Source organism: Oryzias melastigma, linkage group LG9 (genome assembly GCF_002922805.2).
Source record: "Oryzias melastigma strain HK-1 linkage group LG9, ASM292280v2, whole genome shotgun sequence".
Taxonomy (NCBI): Eukaryota; Metazoa; Chordata; class Actinopteri; order Beloniformes; family Adrianichthyidae; genus Oryzias; species Oryzias melastigma.
The window spans coordinates 19957903-19977218 of NC_050520.1; the positions used below are offsets into that span (position 1 = coordinate 19957903).

General features: G+C 36.9%; 2 protein-coding genes and 2 long non-coding RNA genes across 4 annotated transcripts in view; 2 read left to right on the plus strand and 2 right to left on the minus strand.

Moving 5' to 3' along the window:
* The window catches only part of si:ch211-130m23.3 (single-stranded DNA-binding protein 2), a 48350-nt gene extending 45846 nt beyond the window's left edge, over nt 1-2504 (minus strand). Inside the window, exon 1 of the mRNA XM_024275456.2 lies at nt 2370-2504. Coding sequence (XP_024131224.1) covers nt 2370-2425 — 56 coding nt within the window. The 5' untranslated portion in view covers nt 2426-2504. The remainder of the gene's footprint in view (nt 1-2369) is intronic.
* Nucleotides 2485-14140, plus strand: LOC112148372. The gene is made up of 4 exons (XR_002919606.2): nt 2485-2609; nt 4999-5089; nt 10901-10999; nt 11694-14140. It is a non-coding gene; the product is annotated as an uncharacterized LOC112148372 (long non-coding RNA).
* LOC112148371 lies at nt 11125-15604 on the minus strand. Its single transcript, XR_002919605.1, has 2 exons — nt 15479-15604; nt 11125-11405 (listed from the first exon to the last, which is right to left on the minus strand). It is a non-coding gene; the product is annotated as an uncharacterized LOC112148371 (long non-coding RNA).
* Nucleotides 15555-18706, plus strand: LOC112148370 (arrestin domain-containing protein 3). The gene is made up of 6 exons (XM_024275457.2): nt 15555-15994; nt 16070-16145; nt 16257-16404; nt 17792-17894; nt 17982-18247; nt 18493-18706. The coding sequence occupies exons 1-6, from the start codon at nt 15730-15732 to the stop codon at nt 18589-18591; spliced, it is 957 nt and encodes a 318-aa protein (XP_024131225.1). The 5' UTR covers nt 15555-15729; the 3' UTR covers nt 18592-18706.
* The last annotated feature ends 610 nt before the right edge of the window (nt 18707-19316 follow it).

Below are 19316 nucleotides of genomic sequence, written 5' to 3' on the forward strand. Positions count from 1 at the left end.
AAAAAAAAAAAAGTGAAAGGTTTTATCTCATCGTACAATGTCATTACCTCATCAATACAGTTTTTAAGCTAAAGTGCTGCAGAAAAACTGTATTTTTCTTTGTAAACAAAGGTTAGGTCAGCGTTTCTTCCACAAACACCATTCCTGAAGGTTAAATAATCAAGGATTTAAATAATCCTGTCCACTTGAGCCTGTAAAGGTGGTACTGGAGTCCCTTTGAGAGTCTTACATCATTCATATGTGTTCACACATGGAGAATCATCCTGGTCTGCAGCAAGCTTTCTATCTGTTTTTCTATCAGTGTATGCATTAAGGCAGCAAAAAGCAGAACTCCACTGCTTGGCTCCTTTCAGATGGCCTTGAATTAATGGGACACAGATAAAATACTGCTTGTTAACAAACAGAGAAACTACTTCTAAAAGACATAACAAGTGAATGTCTAGGCTGAGAGGAGATTAATCTAGTCTTTCATGGATATCTCTCCAATATATCCCCTAGAGGTAAATTGTATGCTTGCAATGTGTGGATTTATCATAGGTCCTTTACGTCAAACCCATGTCCAGCTTTCCTGAACATTTATAGGGAAAGAAGAATTAAACTAAAGTGACCTCCATGGGTTTCAGAGCCAAAGTCCTCTGGACTTCTGCACAAAAAGACCTCAACACTTCTAGCTGTCAGAAACCTCTTCCCCAGTTCAGCTTTCTTGTCTTTCCAGAGTAAAACTAAGTCACAAAGAAAGCACTTCAGTTAAAGTTTGCTTGTAACATCACTGGTACTGAGGACAGGGATTGGACTTCATTTCAGGAGTGTTTCAATGGGTAAGTAGAATAATTTGTTGCTTAACAGCAACAAAAACAAAGAGTTAACGCAAACGATTAAACATCTAACTTAACATATTGGTGGGGAATTGAAAGCAGAATATTTAGCATTCAGATATGTTTACAAAAAACACCTTTCACGATGCATTTTCTAAAATGCTACTTTCGGCATCACCACATGTCCACAGGCTGCATATTTACCCCCAGAAATGATAGTCAGCAAATGTGCACACAGTTAGGTAGACTCACAGTGCTCTGATTTAGAGGCCTTGTAAAGAAGTCTAACCGCTTTCTCTTTAATATAGCCATCAGATTTTCGCCGTTGATTTTTAAAGAACACACAATCGGGATATGAGAGCGGGATGAGCTCAAAGTGGAAAAAAACAGATGATAAATGAAAGCAAAATCAACATATTTTAGCCATACAATTGTCAACATAATTGATTTAAAACATTAGAAATAACCTTATTTTTATTACTTGGGAGAACTGAATATGTTTTAGTTTGAAACAGAACATCATCAGTTGTAATGCTGTCATTCAGGGGGTAGACAACATAAAAAAATGCAGACAAAACATGTCTGACAGTGAGCAGTACATGACTCTTTTGTCCCACATTGAAACCACTCTGTAAGTTAACATTTAACTTGTTTTGAGAGTTTACGAATGCATTTTATATTCAGAATTTGCATAATCTAAACTTTGAATATTTTTTTTCAATCATAATTCGAGGATAAAAACAAGAACACAAATAGTTGCAAAAAGGCTATATTTACAACTTAAAGAAATAAACATAAATTTGAATGGGTGCATTGTCATAAAACAAACTATAGAATCTCTATTACATGGTCAAATTTAGATTCCTTTTCTTAAAATTGCAAAGAATGCGCAGCTTCAACACATAAACTGCAGAGAACAACAGGAATAGAGAGCGATTATTTCCCATCTCCATAAACGGAGCCAGCATGACTGGCTGCTGTCACATTTCTCGTGTTCCGTGGCGGTTAACGGACCCGCCGTGGATTTGGCGCACGACGAGGGAAAGAGCCTCGTGCGCGAGAAGATAAACGCGCGTGGACTCATCGGTGATGAGGATGGCAAACGGAACGGCACGCTCTTCTTGCTTTTTTTTTTTTTTTTTAATAAAACAATCTTTTATTTTGTTACTAAGTCGGAACCTCAACGCTAAGCACGGGTCTGTGAAAGACCCGGGAATAGTTTAAAAAAAATACCGAAAAAACACAAGAAAACATTTAACCCGAATCATAAAGTGTAGTTAAAATTTAAGCTAATTTAAAGCTAACTAAGCTAGCCTTTCCTGGATGTTAGCACGTGAAGCTAGCCGATAAGGAGCGCAGCTTTTCAATTTTAAAAAGCGGCGGACTTTTAAAAAAATCTTGAGGAAAGCTGAGCAGAAAGCCTCCGAGTGTACCGCCGAGTGTCCTCTGGTGCCGCAGCTCCGTGTGTGTGTGTTTCATTCCGCCCCCCCTCCTCCTGTCCGCTCAACAACTTCCCATGTAACCGCAGCTTCCTCCCCCATAAATAAAACTTACTTTTCTCTGGCTTGACTGTCGGATGGCACGTTGCTACTCTTGCCTTTGGCGTACATGCTTGCAGACAACTCCGACTGTCACGCACCTGTCAACCCATCACAACCTCCCTGGGCACAGCCCCGTCACCATGGTGACACAAGCAGCGTCGTATTCCATTGGATACCCCGCTGTTCGGGACCGCCCGCTCACCACGGCAACCGCCAGTGAGTGACAGCGGCGAGGCCACGCCCATCCAGAGGGGTAACTCCGCACTTTCTTCCCTCTCTCTCTCTCTCTCTCCTCCTGCTTTCTGCTTCTGTCCATATGACGTCTGTTTGTTAATGTGGCGTCTCTCTGTCAGCTTGGCTATCTGGATTGGAAAGATTTCCTGTCTTGTGTACACAAATGCACACACACTAACACATTATAGTGTCCCTTTTTTGCCTCTTTGAGGGCAATGTTTTTAGCATGTTATTGTAGTATTTTTACAGAAAATGTTGTATTTTTTTCAAATACTTTTGAATCAGGAGCAGACGAAAAAATACAGTTGAAAAACCTTGAAAAACCAACCAGTGGACCACAAACACTGTGCTTTGGTCCATTCTGACGCATACACAGACAAAAACATCCATGTACGTCTTTGTTTTCCTTGTCTGAAGCATAGACTGTGTAAGAGAACTGGACTGACTGACCAAGTTTGACCCAAAAGACAGTACAGTATATTGAGAGAACTGGACCCCACTCGTGTTAAAAAAAGAAGGACCAGCTGGTTCCAGAAAGCCAAAATCCCATAAAAGTCTATTGAAATATAAACAGCTATTACTCAGTCATTCTGTTTGTCAACATAACCTTTCTTGCTCTGGTGTCTCTTTTGAAAATGTTCTTTTTTCCATGATATGTTTTCTTTATCCCAAGTTACTCAAGTTATAAACTGGCCAATCAGACGCCTCAGTAAGAGCATGTGGTGCCTGCTGACCCCAAACCTCAAATGTTCAAAACGTTGGTTTGACAAATTCTCCCCTAGCCACAGTTCAGTGGAAGGGGTGTGGCTTTCCAACAAACTCACACCTGATTTGCAAGAGTGGTTGAAATGGAAAAAATGACTCAGACCGACTCGGACCAATCATCGCTTACTAATGTCGTCTGCGTAAAACGGTGACTGAATTTATTTTATATTATTGGAACCGGAGGTAAGGTATTTTCTATTGATGATGTCACTGCCATGTTCTATCTATCTCTATAAGTGTCAATGGTGTGAACTTGTATTGAAAATTACTTGCCTCCGGTTCCAACCAAAGTCAATTCAGTTGCCATTTTTCCTCAATGTGTTCATGGTCAATTTGGAACCAGATGGCCTCAATAAGTTGTGATTGGTCCAGTCAGTTTATGTCTACATTTCTATGGAAAACACTCCCTCCAATCGGGAGTGAGCATGTGAGAAGGCCACACCCCTTCCAATGTTAGTGGGCTCAGGAGAATCTGAGAACGCTTTGAACTTTCAACGCGAGGCCTCCTTCTTTTTTGAGAGATCTGATCAATAACTTGAATTACTTGTGCTAGAGCAAAAAATATAATGAAAAAAAAATAGGATTATTAAGAGCATGCTAAAAAGATGTAGCAGAAGAAGAATGATTTATCTGAAAATTATAATGAATGAGTTATAGCTGTTTATTTCTCATTAAACCTCTATGGGATTTTGGCTTTTTTGGACCAGTGGGTACTTCCTGTTTGGAACACGAGTGGTGAGGGGCCATTCAGTCCAGTTCTCTTATACAGTCACCACTAACGTTTACTGTGAGGCTATAAACTGGCGGTAGAGTGTAAACAAAGGGATGATGGGAAGTTAGGGTGGGCTTACTCCACGACAACAGACTCACCCACAATTTAGAGGCAAATTTCTAATGAACCCCTACCACTCTGCAGAAACTATATAGGGCCCTGGATTTTAAAGGTAATTCGGAAACGATTCTGACTGCTTTGCTTTCGTTTTTCTAAACACCAGATATGGCGTCAACCGATTTCATGAAGTGAATATCAAATAAATACGAACATTTCACAATGTTTATTTATGACTCCACTGTGTTCTGATGGTGAAAATGTGGATGGTTTATTCACATATTACATTTAAACGTGTTTTTTTGTTCGAAATTGTTTGACCGCAATGCATTGTGGTCTATATTCGCTAATCTAGAGTGCATCGATGATCGCTAGTTTTTCACAAAGACCTCCAGGAAATTTCGAGTGCACTCGATTTTGGAATTAGTAGATTTGGACATCACTAGAAAATGGCGAACACACTATATAGTACATGATATAGTGATTGGGGGGGGGGGGAATTTGAACACAACCAATGTCCTAGAAAGCAACACTTTTTAAAATGTTTCGCCTAAAGTGACATAAGCATAATTAAAAGATCACTAGAACACTTCATAATAGATCACAAGATAATCAGAGTGGAATTTCATTTTTTTAAACAGCTGTTTAGGACATTTATTAATTTATTATGTTTTAATAGCACACAACAATAAACTACTTAATATTCTTGACCTTGGTGAAAATAAAAGGGCACAGAAAGAAGAAAACAGAAGATCTACACCCACATGCTGCATGAGCTGAGCTAATTCATTTTCACTGGTGTTTATTTACTTAGGTGTGGAGACATCAAAACAGGCAATGCATGTGTGGAAGATGCAAGCATTACTAAAGGCCTGTAAACAACAGACCCAGCGTGCACAGACAGGGTGAGGGTGAAAGGATGTGACCACAGTTAACCTTTGTAGCACTGTTGTGCTGCTCCTAGAAGGACACGAGGTAATCCAGGGATGTATGATTAATGCAGCAAGGAAGAAATCACATTTTGTGATAAACGCGTTCATCACTTTGGATTTCTCCTTGTTTTGCTAATGTTTCCAGACACCTCTGTGTGGGTTTAAATGGGGGGAAAAGTGCTATGTCATGTTGCTGTCCATCTTGGCAGCTAGCTGAAGAGAGCACTGTCACAACATTAAGATCAGGAATCCACTGAGAGAAAAGACCCGAGTGGTTCAATGAACTGCAGTTGTAGGTGCTATTTACATAAATGATGGAGGCAAAAAAGAGGGGGCAGATTCCTGGTAAGCTGGAGGAAGGCATAATGCTTGGAGTGTTGTGTGTCTATGCGTGTGCATGCATGTGTACACTGAGGGCAAAGCACAGGGGCAGCAGTGTTTATGCTTACGCAATGCTCCTGCGATGTGACCCAGTTGGAATGGATGTGTGCTGCCTCATTCCCTCCTGTTTTTTTCTTCCTTTCTCTCTCCTCTCCTTTCTCCCTAACTGTCTTATCTCTTGACTGAAGCATCTCTCACTCTCTCCATCTCTCCCCCCGCTGCCTCCTTCTGCACACGCCAAGCGAACCCGCACTTTTCCCTGGAGAGAGCGGGTGAGGTTCTGATTCAGACGAGCAGAACTTTTAGTTTTGGGATTAGCCCTTCTGGGTCGATCACCATGACAACTGCTCCCCTGGTGACGAGCAGTTTTTTTTTTCTTTTACCCCCAGAGAATGAAAGACGGGTAAAGAGGAGAACAGGAAAATGGTCATGCCAGGAAGGAAAGTAGATAGATAGATAGATAGATAAATAGATAGATAGATAGATAGATAGATAGATAGATAGATAGATAGATAGATAGATAGATAGATAGATAGATAGATAGATAGATATTGATTGGTTGATTGATTGATTGATTAATTGATTGATCCAAACTGTTGTTTTCCCTCTAAATCTTGTCAACTTAAATTGAGGAATCTTAAATTTTGCTTTACCAAAAAAATATAAAGAATTCTGTCAAAATATATTTAGTGATCTATCTTACCAGAATTCCCTAAATAAGATAAATGGTTTAATAGTAGAAAATCAAAGGTAAATCTGTTCTCCAGCAACAGTTTGGCTCTTGGTCTCCAATACTGGCTGAATTTTGAAGATATACATTTTTCCACCCAGTTTCTCTTGGTTTGAGTGAGTGCTGACAATCAAACTGAAGCCCAGCACATCTTCTTCATATCACTAAAATGATGTTGACTGACAGTCAGATAAGCAGCAGAGGAGACAAGAGTTCTGGTTTCATTAACTGTTGCAGCCATTGTTGATCATGTTACATCAGCTCAGAAGGGCGATCTCCTGTTTTTCTCAGTGAAATTTGAGCTTTTTTGCCACAATGGGACAGTAAAAAAAACGTAAAATCAATGTACTGACAGGCAAGTGGATATTAAATTCATGTCAGTCAGCCCGGTTAATAATACAGCAAAGTTGTTTCAATCATGTTCCCCTGATTTTGTTTAAGACATATACAGTTAATTGAATTGAGCTTCATGATTTTGTAGAACAACTTCAAACTATCAATCACGTTTATCTATCATTAAAACAGAAATGGAATGCTAAGTCATTTTTCCTGCTTCCACAGGACTGATGTGATTATATGACTTATAATCACTACTAACCAACAGTTTTTACAAAACTGATCATCAGCAGGTGTGCAGGTGTGCTGCTGGCTGCGATAATAGCAGAAAATATCTAAACTCTACTTTGAATTTCAGGTGTTTGTATTCACAAAAATCCAGATGATAAAACAGAGAAACTCTTGACTGAAGGAATGTTTTACTGTTTACTGCATTACTTCTTGCTGTAACTGAGTATTGTAGGGCATTACATTTTTTGTTCAAAACAACAAGATCATGAGGCATTCACAAATACAAAAAAAATGGCTGAAATAAAATCTTTTTTGCAGCTTTTTGTCAGTCACTTTAAGCATTTTAATTCCTTTCAGCCTCAATGATTGAGCCACATTTTCTGTTAGTTTTCATTGACCCAAACATTTCCTTTAATTTAGTCTTTTCAATAAATATTTTTCGTTTATTTTATTTATTTATTTATTTATTTTTTTAGCAGTCATCGTCTGTCTTGTTGTCGTAGGTTAGGTGGAGTCTTTTTAATTTGCATTTTTTTTAAGTGCTTTAGCATTTGTATCTCTGGTTCTCCATATTTGGTCTGGTTTCTGTTTTCTTAGTATATTTTTATTTGTATGACTAAGGCTCTTCCAATTGTTTGTGCATTGCTTTCATTTAACTAAGGATAATACCTGACGAAATGTGCATTATGAGAAATTAATGCACGACAGTTGTTTCCTGTTTTTACTGCAGAATGAAGCGGTTTTCAGAAGACACTAGACACATAATGGATGCTGCGAACTCAGATAAGAATTTTAATTTTTGTCACCCCCTTAAATACTCTGCCTGCGCCATATATTTTTGAGTTCGTCTGTTGTCCCCCATATTGTCTGAGTTTCAGCATCCACGTTTGGATTCATTGACCTCAGCAGTGAAGCTCGTTTCTTCCATCATGCGACAAGTTATCTAACAGAAATCAATGATTATGTGAGCCAAACTTACAAACTAAATTAAACATTGAACTTTCAAGACAAAAATAACGCTTTCAGAATCTGACGCAACAGCAATGCAACATATGAAAACATCCGAGCAAGTATGATTCCACTTCTCATCAGTTTCATAACATCTGGAGATGGAGCCATGTTAGACTCTCTTCTGTTTTTGACTTTAATGCAGGCATGTCACCCAACCCAGTGTGTAGAGTGTCTTTAACAGACAATACAAATGCAAACTGTTTCAAAGCATTAGATCTTCTGGGTTTTTTCATATATTTTGAATTATTTTTGCAGTTTCATGGCTGAAATGATTAATAGCTGAAACACCCTCCAGCATTTCTACTTAACAGATGCTCAAAAATCAGAAATGGCATCAGTTCATTCAAATGTATAGGAAGCAGAGTCATATCTTTATTTTTTTTTTTTCTTTTGGCTCTCCAGCCCAGCAGGGATTTTATTTTTTGGACTAAGTTTAGAAGTAGAGTAGTTGGGTTGAGGAGAAAAAAATTCCATCTCTACCAAGTGTATGCAGAGCCATTTTTGGAATTCTGAGCAGGTTTTCCATCGGTGAAATTCCCGATGATCTGAGCCGGCTGAGCGTGTACTGGATGCTGATGTGACTGACAGAAATGCAGTGAGGTGCTCGTTACTGCAGCAGAGAACTATGGGTAATAAGGCTATAGGTGGGTGCGATTCTGAAAAACAACCAAAAAAAAAGAAGTCACAGCACATTCTGCAAGCACTAACTGATTTAAGAATATAAAATGATTAAATGAATTAAAAGATAAATATAAATGGGCTGAATCTTAAACCAGATAAATATTTGTTAATTTGCCTAAAAAAACAAGCGTATCAATTTTTACCTTAATTTTGCATTCTGCAACAACAGGTCAGGTAGAGTTCAGCTTTTAAAATGTGCCCCAAGCATTAAAAAAAAAACCCTCTTAATATTTCAAAATTCCCTTACAGCATTCTGAAATGTTAAGTCATAGAAAGACTGTGATTGTTGGAGCTTTATTTCTCAACTTTACTAAAAATAAACAAAATATTTAACATGAAGGGACTCCTGAAGAGATTTTGTCAAATTGATTTAACTCATCTTACCTGTGTGTCAACAATATGTCAATAACCCAATAATGTGTTCTTTGCTTACAGAAAGTGTCTTTTTTATAGAAATGATTTTATCACCGGGCTGCACGGTGGCGCAGTGGTTAGCGCTCTTGCCTCACAGCGAGAAAGCCCCGGTTCGAATCCCGGCTGGGACCTTTCTGTGTGGAGTTTGCATGTTCTCCCCGTGCATGCGTGGGTTTTCACCGGGGACTCCGGCTTCCTCCCACCGTCCAAAAACATGCTTCATAGGTTAATTGGTGACTCTAAATTGCCCCTAGGTGTGAATGTGAGAGTGGATGGGTGTGTGATTGCGGCCCTGTGACAGACTGGCGACCTGTCCAGGGTGTACCCCGCCTTCGCCCTTCAGTAGCCGGGATAGGCTCCGGCACCCCCGCGACCCCGAAAGGGACACAGCGGTCAGGAAGATGGATGGATGGATGGATTTTATCACCTTAATAGGCAAAACAGCTGCATTTTTCAAAAGCTTTAAAGTGTCAAACTTTCTCTTTTGGTTGGAGGGTCTAGTTGATAGTTATGGACTTGCTTATCAAATCTGTTAGTGAATAAAAAAAAATAGTTAGTTTTGTGATTTTTTTCTTAAGCTTCTTTTAATTTTTTTTTTTTAACTTTTATTTTAAAGCAACCACTATTCTTTGATTGGACACTTCTGTCTGATACTGCTCTGACCTGGAGTTATTTGTTGTTGTCGAGATTTCTTAAGATTTAGCTGAAGGTTTTTAGAACATTCTGTGTCCACACTGTAAAACATTGGCACTTTGAGCTGCCACAGCGAATGAAAAGCACCTTATAAATAAATGTTGATTGACTGACTTGCAAAAGTTTAAACTCTGTTTTTAAACATTCAAAATATTTTACCAGGTTTTATCTCGTCTTTTCTCTACAGATTTTCTCATATTCAGCCAGTCTAGTTTGTCTTATTAAGAACTAGGATCCAGAAATAGGGAAATTAATGTTACAATGAGTCAAAACCCTTTTGCTTTACGCTCTTGACAATAGCAAAACTTGATTTAAGACTGAAATTGCTTGATTTCAAAAAATGTTCATAAAACTTATTAAACCATTTTTTAAACCGAATTAATTCATAAGATGAAAAGGCTACATTATATCTCTCACAGTTGTTTTGAAGACAATGACAAGAAGTTTATGAAAAGTAAGCTTCATGGTCTAAGAATAAGTGCTAGTTTTAGATTTTACGAGAATATATTAAAACTTGTACTAAGATTATATTCTCATTTTGTTCGCATTTTATTCTGAAATCACTAGTTTTTTGAAGCTGTAATCAAAATTAACTAGTTAAGTTCATAAAAGCTAAAAAAAATGCAAACTATTTGCTTACAACTTGCAAAAAAATCATATTATTGGGCTTTATAACATTCGACTTCTGGTGGATCTTTCCAACAGTTTTTTTTTTTTTTTAACTCCTTTTTTGTATATTTTGATTTCTTATTGTAAGATTTCTTGTTAATTAAAAATGATTTGCTGCATTGACACATAATTTCATTACTCTCTATTAATTTTTTACTTACAATTGGTGTTCTTTTCCTATTTCAGGCTACCTTTTTTGCTGCTCATGATCATATTTGAGTGAATTAAAATAAACTTTAAAGATTTACAGTGTAGTTTAGCATACAGCTTATAATTATATAATTTGAATTATTTAGCTATAATATCAGTCACATGACTTAACTTTGGACAAAACCTCCAAAACAAAGTAATCAATCATTTAGAGCATTAATTATAGATTAGTATATACAGAATTTTTTATGGCATGATTTCAAATGCATTCTGGGAACTTTCTAAGTTTTGTATAATCTTGACCTAAATGGTTGTAACAAAGCTTCCCAAATGTTAGTTATTTTATTAAAGAAATTCAAGGTTTTGCATGAATCTGTAGACAGAAGAGCATAGTTCATTTTTTGTGAATCCTTTTTAGATTTTTTGTGCCATATGAACCCTTTGAACAGAAAAGATTCCAATATTTTTTTCTACCCTTTTACCTGCAGTCACCTAGCATGGATTTGCCTTTGGAGTGCCTGTCTTCATGCTCTGCTGCCTGCTTTAAAAGAAAGTGTTCCTCTGTTCCTCGCTGAGGTCTTTGGAAGGTGAGCTGTAATTGCTAAGGGAGGATTTAGAGTGACGATAGAACAAAGCACCTCTTTTGTCTTACGTGGTAGCGCTTACACTCTGTGATGGAGCAAAGCCTTCGACACAAAATCCAGACATGAGAACATGTTGGGAAGCAATTTTTATTTCATGTCAGAGCGCTGGTTTGTGGTTTAACCACAAGGAGAACAACAGGAGCAGGCTGACTGACAGACAGAGGCTGACTTGTGGAAGACTCTGCATTCTTTGTTGCACATTTTCATTTGGTGCTGGCTGTGTGGTGAATGACATCATGGTGGCAGTAGCTCTTAAAGCGTGACCACGGAGAGACGGAGACCACAAACACTGTGAGTGACTTCATCATGAAGACTGCTTAAGAAAACCCCGGAAGGTCCACTCCCCTGTCTGATTCACACACATAAATAAAATTATTGGGGGAGAAAGGCTGTAACAGCTTTATTACACACATATTCAAAAAGATTATGTCATGCACTCAAATGAAAGCAATGGATTCTGCAAATTTCTGTCATTATAGCATTCTATTCTAATCTATTCTATTCTAAATTTTTACTAAATGTGATGTAAAAAACAAGCAAATAAAAAAACTGACGCAAAAAAATTCAATACTAGTGCGGACAACAGTTTTTAATTGAATCATAGTGTCTTTTTTAATTGAATTTTTTTTCCTTCTAGGTTTGAATGGACTTGTCTGAGGGTTGATCAGCCAGAAAACGAACAACCAGCCTGGTTGTTGAGTCTTTCAGCGATCTACAGGATTCTCTTCAGTCCTGGCTGGCATTGTTTGCAAAGAAGAAAGCTATCAGAGGATCTACACAAGATTAGAGCTACCAACTGTTCCCTCTGTGGCTTCCTGTTTTGCCGCAGGAATTCTTTTAGTGTGTGCAAAAAAAAGGGGAAAAAAAAGCGAAAAAGCTCCTTCTGCACAAATTCAACACATTAACCCTCTCCTCTCTGGACAAACCCTGTTAAAAACAGATGGTTGAATGTCATGTTTACCTTTGAATGTAAAACTTGTCTAATTAAAGTAGAGGTTTAATCATTTGTGTATAAAAAAAACTCCACTTTATACACTGCTTATGCACATTTAAAGACAAATTTGGATGTTAAAATTGCACATTTTTTCCTATACTTTCTTTAAATAATGTTTGCATCATCCGCTTTCTGTCAGTAAATATGATTAATTTCTATTTTTTGTTCTTTGCCAAATCGTTGTTTTTTTAGTGTTGAATTGCCAAATATTTCTTCTCCCTCGTTTTCCTTCTATCACATCTTTTAGAATCCCTTTGATTCTATTTCTCTTACAGTTCTACAGCACACCTCCTCTTCCTCCCCCTCTTCTCCCTCCTTCCCATCTAAATTGCAAATGGAAATTGACTGCCAGGGGAGCTCCTCAATGTCATTAAAGCTGGCCCCGTGGATTAACCAGAAAAGGGGAGGTGGTGTGTAGAAACGACAGATCGATAACACTGCTTATCCGCCGGGTTCCTTTAACTCACTTTGGATTTAGATCGGACTAACTCAAATGTCCATTCTTGAACTACAAGCAGCAAGGTTGTTAAAAGTGACAAGAGCGGCTGAAATAGAGCAGAATATTGGCTGAAAACTGAAGAAAAACCAGAGTCCCAATACAAGTAAATAACCCTTAATTTAATATATAAAATATTCAGTCTGATTCATTTGGCTTAAATTAAATACCTAGTCCTCTAAGTTGAAGACCATTTGACTTTGGAAACATTTTTAATGTAGATATTTAGTGCAACTAAGTAGAAAGCTAACTGTGAGCACATGGAAAATAATTTAAGAAGAATGAAGTCATCTGTCAGACTATGACATCAAACTTGAGTTTATAAGTGATTTAATTGATGTGATGTAATTTACATGTACAAAAAACAAGAATCTAGAAACGTAGATCTGCATAAATACTGGTGTATCTGTGGAGTTCACAGAATAATTCTCTTTTTTGCATTGAATCATATTTATCCCGTGTGGAGCATGCTAGATTTACTAAAGGACAAAGCTTGTAAATCCTGATCTGGATGGCATGTTGTGGCTGGATGCCCTCCACATAAACAAAAGGCAGCTGACAGTTACATCAACCAACAGGTATAAAAAGGTTTGTGCCAAATCAGCTTTTGCTGGGATGTTCAGATGCTTGTATTGATGGTTTTAATGAGCCATTATCAGCATTTTATAGCTGTGTTGTGTACTTTAAATCCGTCAAAGGGACAATAAAACACTCACAGCATAACACATATTTATGATTAAAACGCTCTTGTGCAGCATTTCAGAAATGATTGATTTAGAATGTAATGCAACATGACGTTAATGGTTTGTTATTACAAGTGGCAATGCCTGTTCATCTGTTCACAATGTTTAGAATGAGGATTCCTTTTTAGAATTGCTTGAGAATGTAATGTGCAGCAGGAAGTGCTACAAATAAGCCTATAGTGCCACCTAGTGGGGGAAAAATAGATATTAATATTTATTACCATAATAAATAATCTGCACTGGGGCTCATAAATTATAAATACTTCTTCATATATATCATGTCTTTTACTTTGGCAACCATCAAAATAATTTAAGAACATAATATAGGTGGGATTCGATTGCGTAAATTGTCATCTTCCCATGTCTTTTAAATCAAAGCTTATTTGACAAACATTAGATTTAATGTATTCAGAGACATATATTGTTGTTTTTTTAAATATATTCATGACTATGCACCTATTTCATGTTGATTTGCAATGACTTTTTGTTCACTTAGTTTGTTTTATTTTTTTATTTCATTTATTTATATTTTTAAATAACACTTTCTGATTAGGATGCTTTCTAAAGGAATTTCTGCCATCCCTTTGGTTAATCATCACACTCTTTTATATCTGTTTTTATAGCAATGCATAGACTTTAACGTATAGTGTAGCCTATTTCGGAATAGGTGATAAAAAGAACAAGTTAAAATTGGGTTCAAAGCATTATATCAAAGCTATGGATTCAGTTAGCTGAACAAGTTACCACACGTATTCGTAACATTATTAATAACATTTCTAGAAACATTTCAATAACTAAATTGAAAGTAAGATTGGTTCTAGAGTCTTTTGTTTTGTGTTACTTTGATCATTGTTCTGTTGTTTAATTAAGAGCAGCAAATAAAATAAATAAATAAATAAAAATTCAGATGGTACAGAGTGGCTCTAGGTCGTCTTTTTTATAACTAATATCAACTAGATGCATTAAAAGTCTGAAATGAATGAGTCAATGACAGACTAGCGTGTAGACTGTACATAAAATCTGGATGTTACAAAGACCCTTCAGCTTGTTTTCACTTTTACTACCCACTTCTAAAAGTCGGAGTTCTAAAAGACAAGAGTTACTTTTACTCTTCCTTTACAACGAACGGAAGCACTCAAAATAACAACAAAATATAGAGATTTCTAACTGGAAAATGCTGCCTCTAGAAATTATGTTAATAAGAAGTCATAGTAGTTTTAAAGCTAATCTTAACAAGTCAATAATTCATAATGATTACATTACATAACCCATTTATGTAGTTTCATTTTGGAATTTCATGAATTTTACTGTTTTTCTGAATCTTTGGAATTTTGAATAACTGTAAAGACTCTAAATGTTCCATGTATTAATGTTCTCTTTATCCATAACTATTTTCATAATAAGGTTTTAGCAGTGGACCCCAGTAAGAATAGATTTTATATTGGTAAAGACTAACAGGGATCATTAAATAAACAAAACACATTCAAAAGAGCCTACAACAATACAGTAGACCCAAATGTTGTGATTATAAACAAAAAAGCTACCAGTACACCCAGAAAAGGGGGTTTCATCTGAAATGCATGGCACATAAATACATACATACATAACTAAATAAATAAATAGAGTTCTCTTCAGCCACGGTTCTAAAAGAAAAATTACTTAAATTTGTTCTGTAAAATTTAGTTTTTTTTTTCTCATTTCTAATTGATGTTGCTAAACCAGTTGTTCTGTTGTTATTAGAGGTGAGATTTTTTGTTTAAATAAGGAAATAATCATTAAATCACTAAGAAAAATGAACCAAATGAAATACATATATGACAAATAAATATTTGTTTAGTTATTTATGCTCAAGACACTAACTTGTGTGCACAAATTGCAGTTAAATGATACTTTGTGGACACAAAATATCAATTCGAATTTTAATTTGAGTGAACAATTACTTTTCCCTACTGTCCTGTCCAGGGCTCCATACAAAACAACAAAACAAAGCATTTTTATTTAGAGGAGATCAACATAGCCAGTGATATCCACTAATTTTAAATAATCATTATTGTTATTCCTGTTTTCACAATTTTTTGAAAAGCAAAAAGTAGAATTATCTCGTATTTTGTTGATTTTAAGCAATAAGGTGTGACGGTCTGAAGGAGGGTGTCCTCCCCTCGAGTATCGCACGCATGCGCACTGACTACCTTATTTGTTGTAGTCCTTTAAGTAGAAGCTTTGGAGCATTTAACGTCCCTAAGACTGAATTCATCTTCTAAGAGTTATCAAAACGAAACTCCACACTTTACCTAATGTGACGGTTTGAAGAAGGGTGTGTCCTCCCCTCGAGGAGCGCGCGCATGCGCATTGACTAACTCCTTTGTTGTTCTGTTAAGTAGTTTTACTATTCCATTCTTCTAAAAGTTATCAACGCGTGTTTTGACCGTACAAACTTACCATGCTTAAACACTCTATTCAGAACTTTGGCATTTGTTTTGACAAACCAGTGGTCGACGGGAAAAGCACGTTTTCGAAAGGCGACATGGTGACGGGACACATCTCCTTCGACCTCAGCAAGGACACCAGCATCACGTCTATCAGGATGAAGCTGAAAGGAGGCGCTAACGTCTCCTGGTCCCGCGGGTCGAAAAACAACCGGCGAACCTTCGCAGCCAGAGTGGACTTCTTCACTTTAGAGGGCGCCATCCTGCAGGAGACGCGTGGTACTTAAATCACGTTTTAACTGCTTGTTTTTGTTTGTTTACATAAAGTTTCAGAGCCGTGTGTTTACGTTGCAGAGACCATCAGCAGCGGACAAAACAAACTTCCGGCTGGAACGCATGTTTTCCCGTTTTCCTGTCAGCTTCCTCTAGGGTGCGTGTGAGCATTTCCCATTTTTTTCACCAGCTGCAGGGAAAATAAACCTCTGTGGGTCTGCAGAGCTTCATCGCAGTTCTGTATTCTTCTTTGTTTGCATGAATGCAGAGATTTCCCATCATCCTTTCGCGGCGTTCACGGGGAAATCAAATACACGCTGACAGTGACCATCCACAGACCCTGGCATTTGAGCAAGGAATTTGTGACTGTGCTGAACTTTGTGAACCACATTGACAACAGCAAGCCAGACCTGTGGGTAAGTGATGCAAAACTCCCCAATCTGTGCACATATAACTTATATGAAACCAATCAAACTTCTGCATATGAACTTAAAAGACTCACTTCAGTGAGAATTATGATTTATGCATTTTCTTTTCATGATAATATGTATATAGAAAATTCAGCTTAAAATTGTATTTCTGAGAATTTCTTTATTCAAATAATTGTGAATCAGGAGCAGAAAAAATGTAGTTGAAAATAGCGTGCAACAGTGGTGAAGGTGGCAAGCCGCAAGCTTCCCTGCTCCGCTCCATTCCGATGCATCCACTTGCAGACAAATAGATCCATCTACATCTTCAGTTTCCTCATCCAAATTGGCATCTGGCTCTAAGCAGGATAGCTCAGAAAGTGCTCCCTTTTTTGTTGCAGCGGTACTGTTATAATGGGGTTGTGAGAGACTGTAAACAGATGGATGATGGGAAATGAGGGTGGCCACAATTCAGAGGCGAATTTCTAATGATCTCCTGTTGCCTTATATAAACTATGTCCTAATAAAGTGACACAGGTTTATGTTTTTTTCTCAAAAAATGACAATCATAATTAAATGGTCTGAGTGAAACATTTAAAGAAGAATCGACATCTGCTTTCAGTGTTATTGTGCCAAGTTTTGTTGGTTTTGCCTCCTGCTTTTACATTTCTCTATCTAACTATAGACTCCATAGATGAATAGTTCACTGGATCATTGTGTGTGTGTTACTTACACAAAGCCAAAGAGGAAACCTCACCCTAACACTGCACTGGCATCAAACCATCTCCTCTCTTTTGTTCCTCTTTTCTTTTTCGTATATAACATTTACAGTCTAAATTAAGGGGTAACATAAATGTGATACATGTCCAAAAAGAATGTGAAATTTGCTCTAGATTGACTTACCTGGTTAAAGTAATCTTTTGATCTATGGTAAAAGCATTCCCAGCTGTCTCTTGATGAACATTTTTCTTTATAAATCTCCTCGGTCGCTGGAAATAAAATGCCAGAACATGTTAATAATATCAAAACATGATTTTTTAAGAGTGGATCTTTAAATAAAGGTTATATTTAACAACTGTGTATTTATTTTCTGCTCAAAGCTTGTAATATGGAAAATGCTCTATGTAAAAGTCCTTTTTTGGTTTCTTTTTTAACCTAAACTTGGTGGTTTATGCAAAATAACATTTTTTTGATAGTTTCCTTTTTAATGTTGATTCTATTGATTGCAATCTTAAAACCATATTAAAGACTTTTCCATCTTAATCAAAGCTATTACTCCTTTAGTAAAGATGTCACAATTGTTTCTTGAGTTATAAAACTTTGATTGCTTATGTAAACAGATACTTGGACCAATGTGAGGTAAATATTCAGAATGCTTTTGTTGTGTTTTATGCAGGCTCCCCTTTCAGGCTCAAACAGCAAAATGCTGTGCTGTCTGTGCTGTGCTTCAGGTCCAGTCACGATGACCGTCATGGTAGAAAAAGCAATCTTCAGTCCAGGTAAAGATTCTGTTGACCAGCCTCTGTTTCAATTAGAAAAAAATCATGAAAGCATCCACTTTAGGATCCTTTTCCTTCACCCAACAGGAGAAACTGCCAAAATCTTCTGTGAGTTCAGCAATGCTTCATCCAAGGCGGCTTCTCCATGGGTGAAGCTGCTACAGAGGCAGACTGTCTATACCCTCGACCAGGTCAGTTCTAGCCAGGCATGCGAGCGGCTGGCACTAGTGGCTGGAGAACATGTCATGCCAAACACGTCCGATGTGCACACGGAGATCAAGCTCCATATTCCCTCATCAGCATCCTGCACCATCTCAAACATCAGCATCCTCAAAGTCGAATACATAATAGAGGTTGGTGTTAGTGACAGACAGCACAGAATTCTAACATGCATGAAAGTTTCATTTATTTGTAAATTTGTTGGAAAATTAAATAATTGACGACCACTCTCTAAAGAGTAGGGAAAAATCCTCCAAAATTTGATATAGAAATGGATATTTTTTCTTAATTTTTTTTGTTTTGATTGCTTGAAATAAACCAGACTCAAAAGTCTTTTTTTAACTGTCCTTTTCTGTTTTTTTTTTTTTTTTTTTAACAGGTGAGCCTCTGTATTTTAGGATCCCATGAGCTGACGGTGCTGTTTCCCATCATACTGTGTGATAAATCCACATATAATCCTCCCCCTTTCTTATCGTGAGTTCATTTACCAACTGTGGACATATTGGAATACAATAGAGTATAAATCTTTACAAAATAACAACCGAAAGTGTACTTTAAACTTAAATATTCTGTATAAACGTTTTGAAATGTGATTTAACCTCTGCCAATGGGTTTTTATACCACTGAACACATTTTATGTTACTATTTGAAAAATGTTTAAATCAAAATAAATGAAACTTTATTTGTATAGCACTTTAAAAAATATGAATTTCACTCAAAGTGCTTTACATAAAAATAATAACATTTTAAAAACAAAAGATAATGCCCACAAGCCCCACCCCCACTCCTCCACACACACGCACAAACACACATCGACATATTGCCACACCATGAAAGAATAAATAAATGAATAAATAAATAAATACTAAAAAGATATAAAGCATAAATCTAGAAATGTGGCTTTGTACTGCAGTGAGGAAACAATATTTTCGGGACCTGTCCACACCAGTGACCCCAAGATCAAGTTCACAGAGTACGCTACTACAGGTCCCCCCAGATCCGAGCAAAGAGCCAGACCCGGAGATCCCACTGCAGTGACCCCATTCACTGAGAAAGGTCAATCACTGATGTGGATGTTCCCTCAGAGGAAGACACTGGAGTTAAAAATGTAAAAGGAGTAAAATAGATTAAAATGAATAAATAAAAAAAAACAGATATAAATAAAAAGACAAGTAATATATATATATATATATATAAATAGAA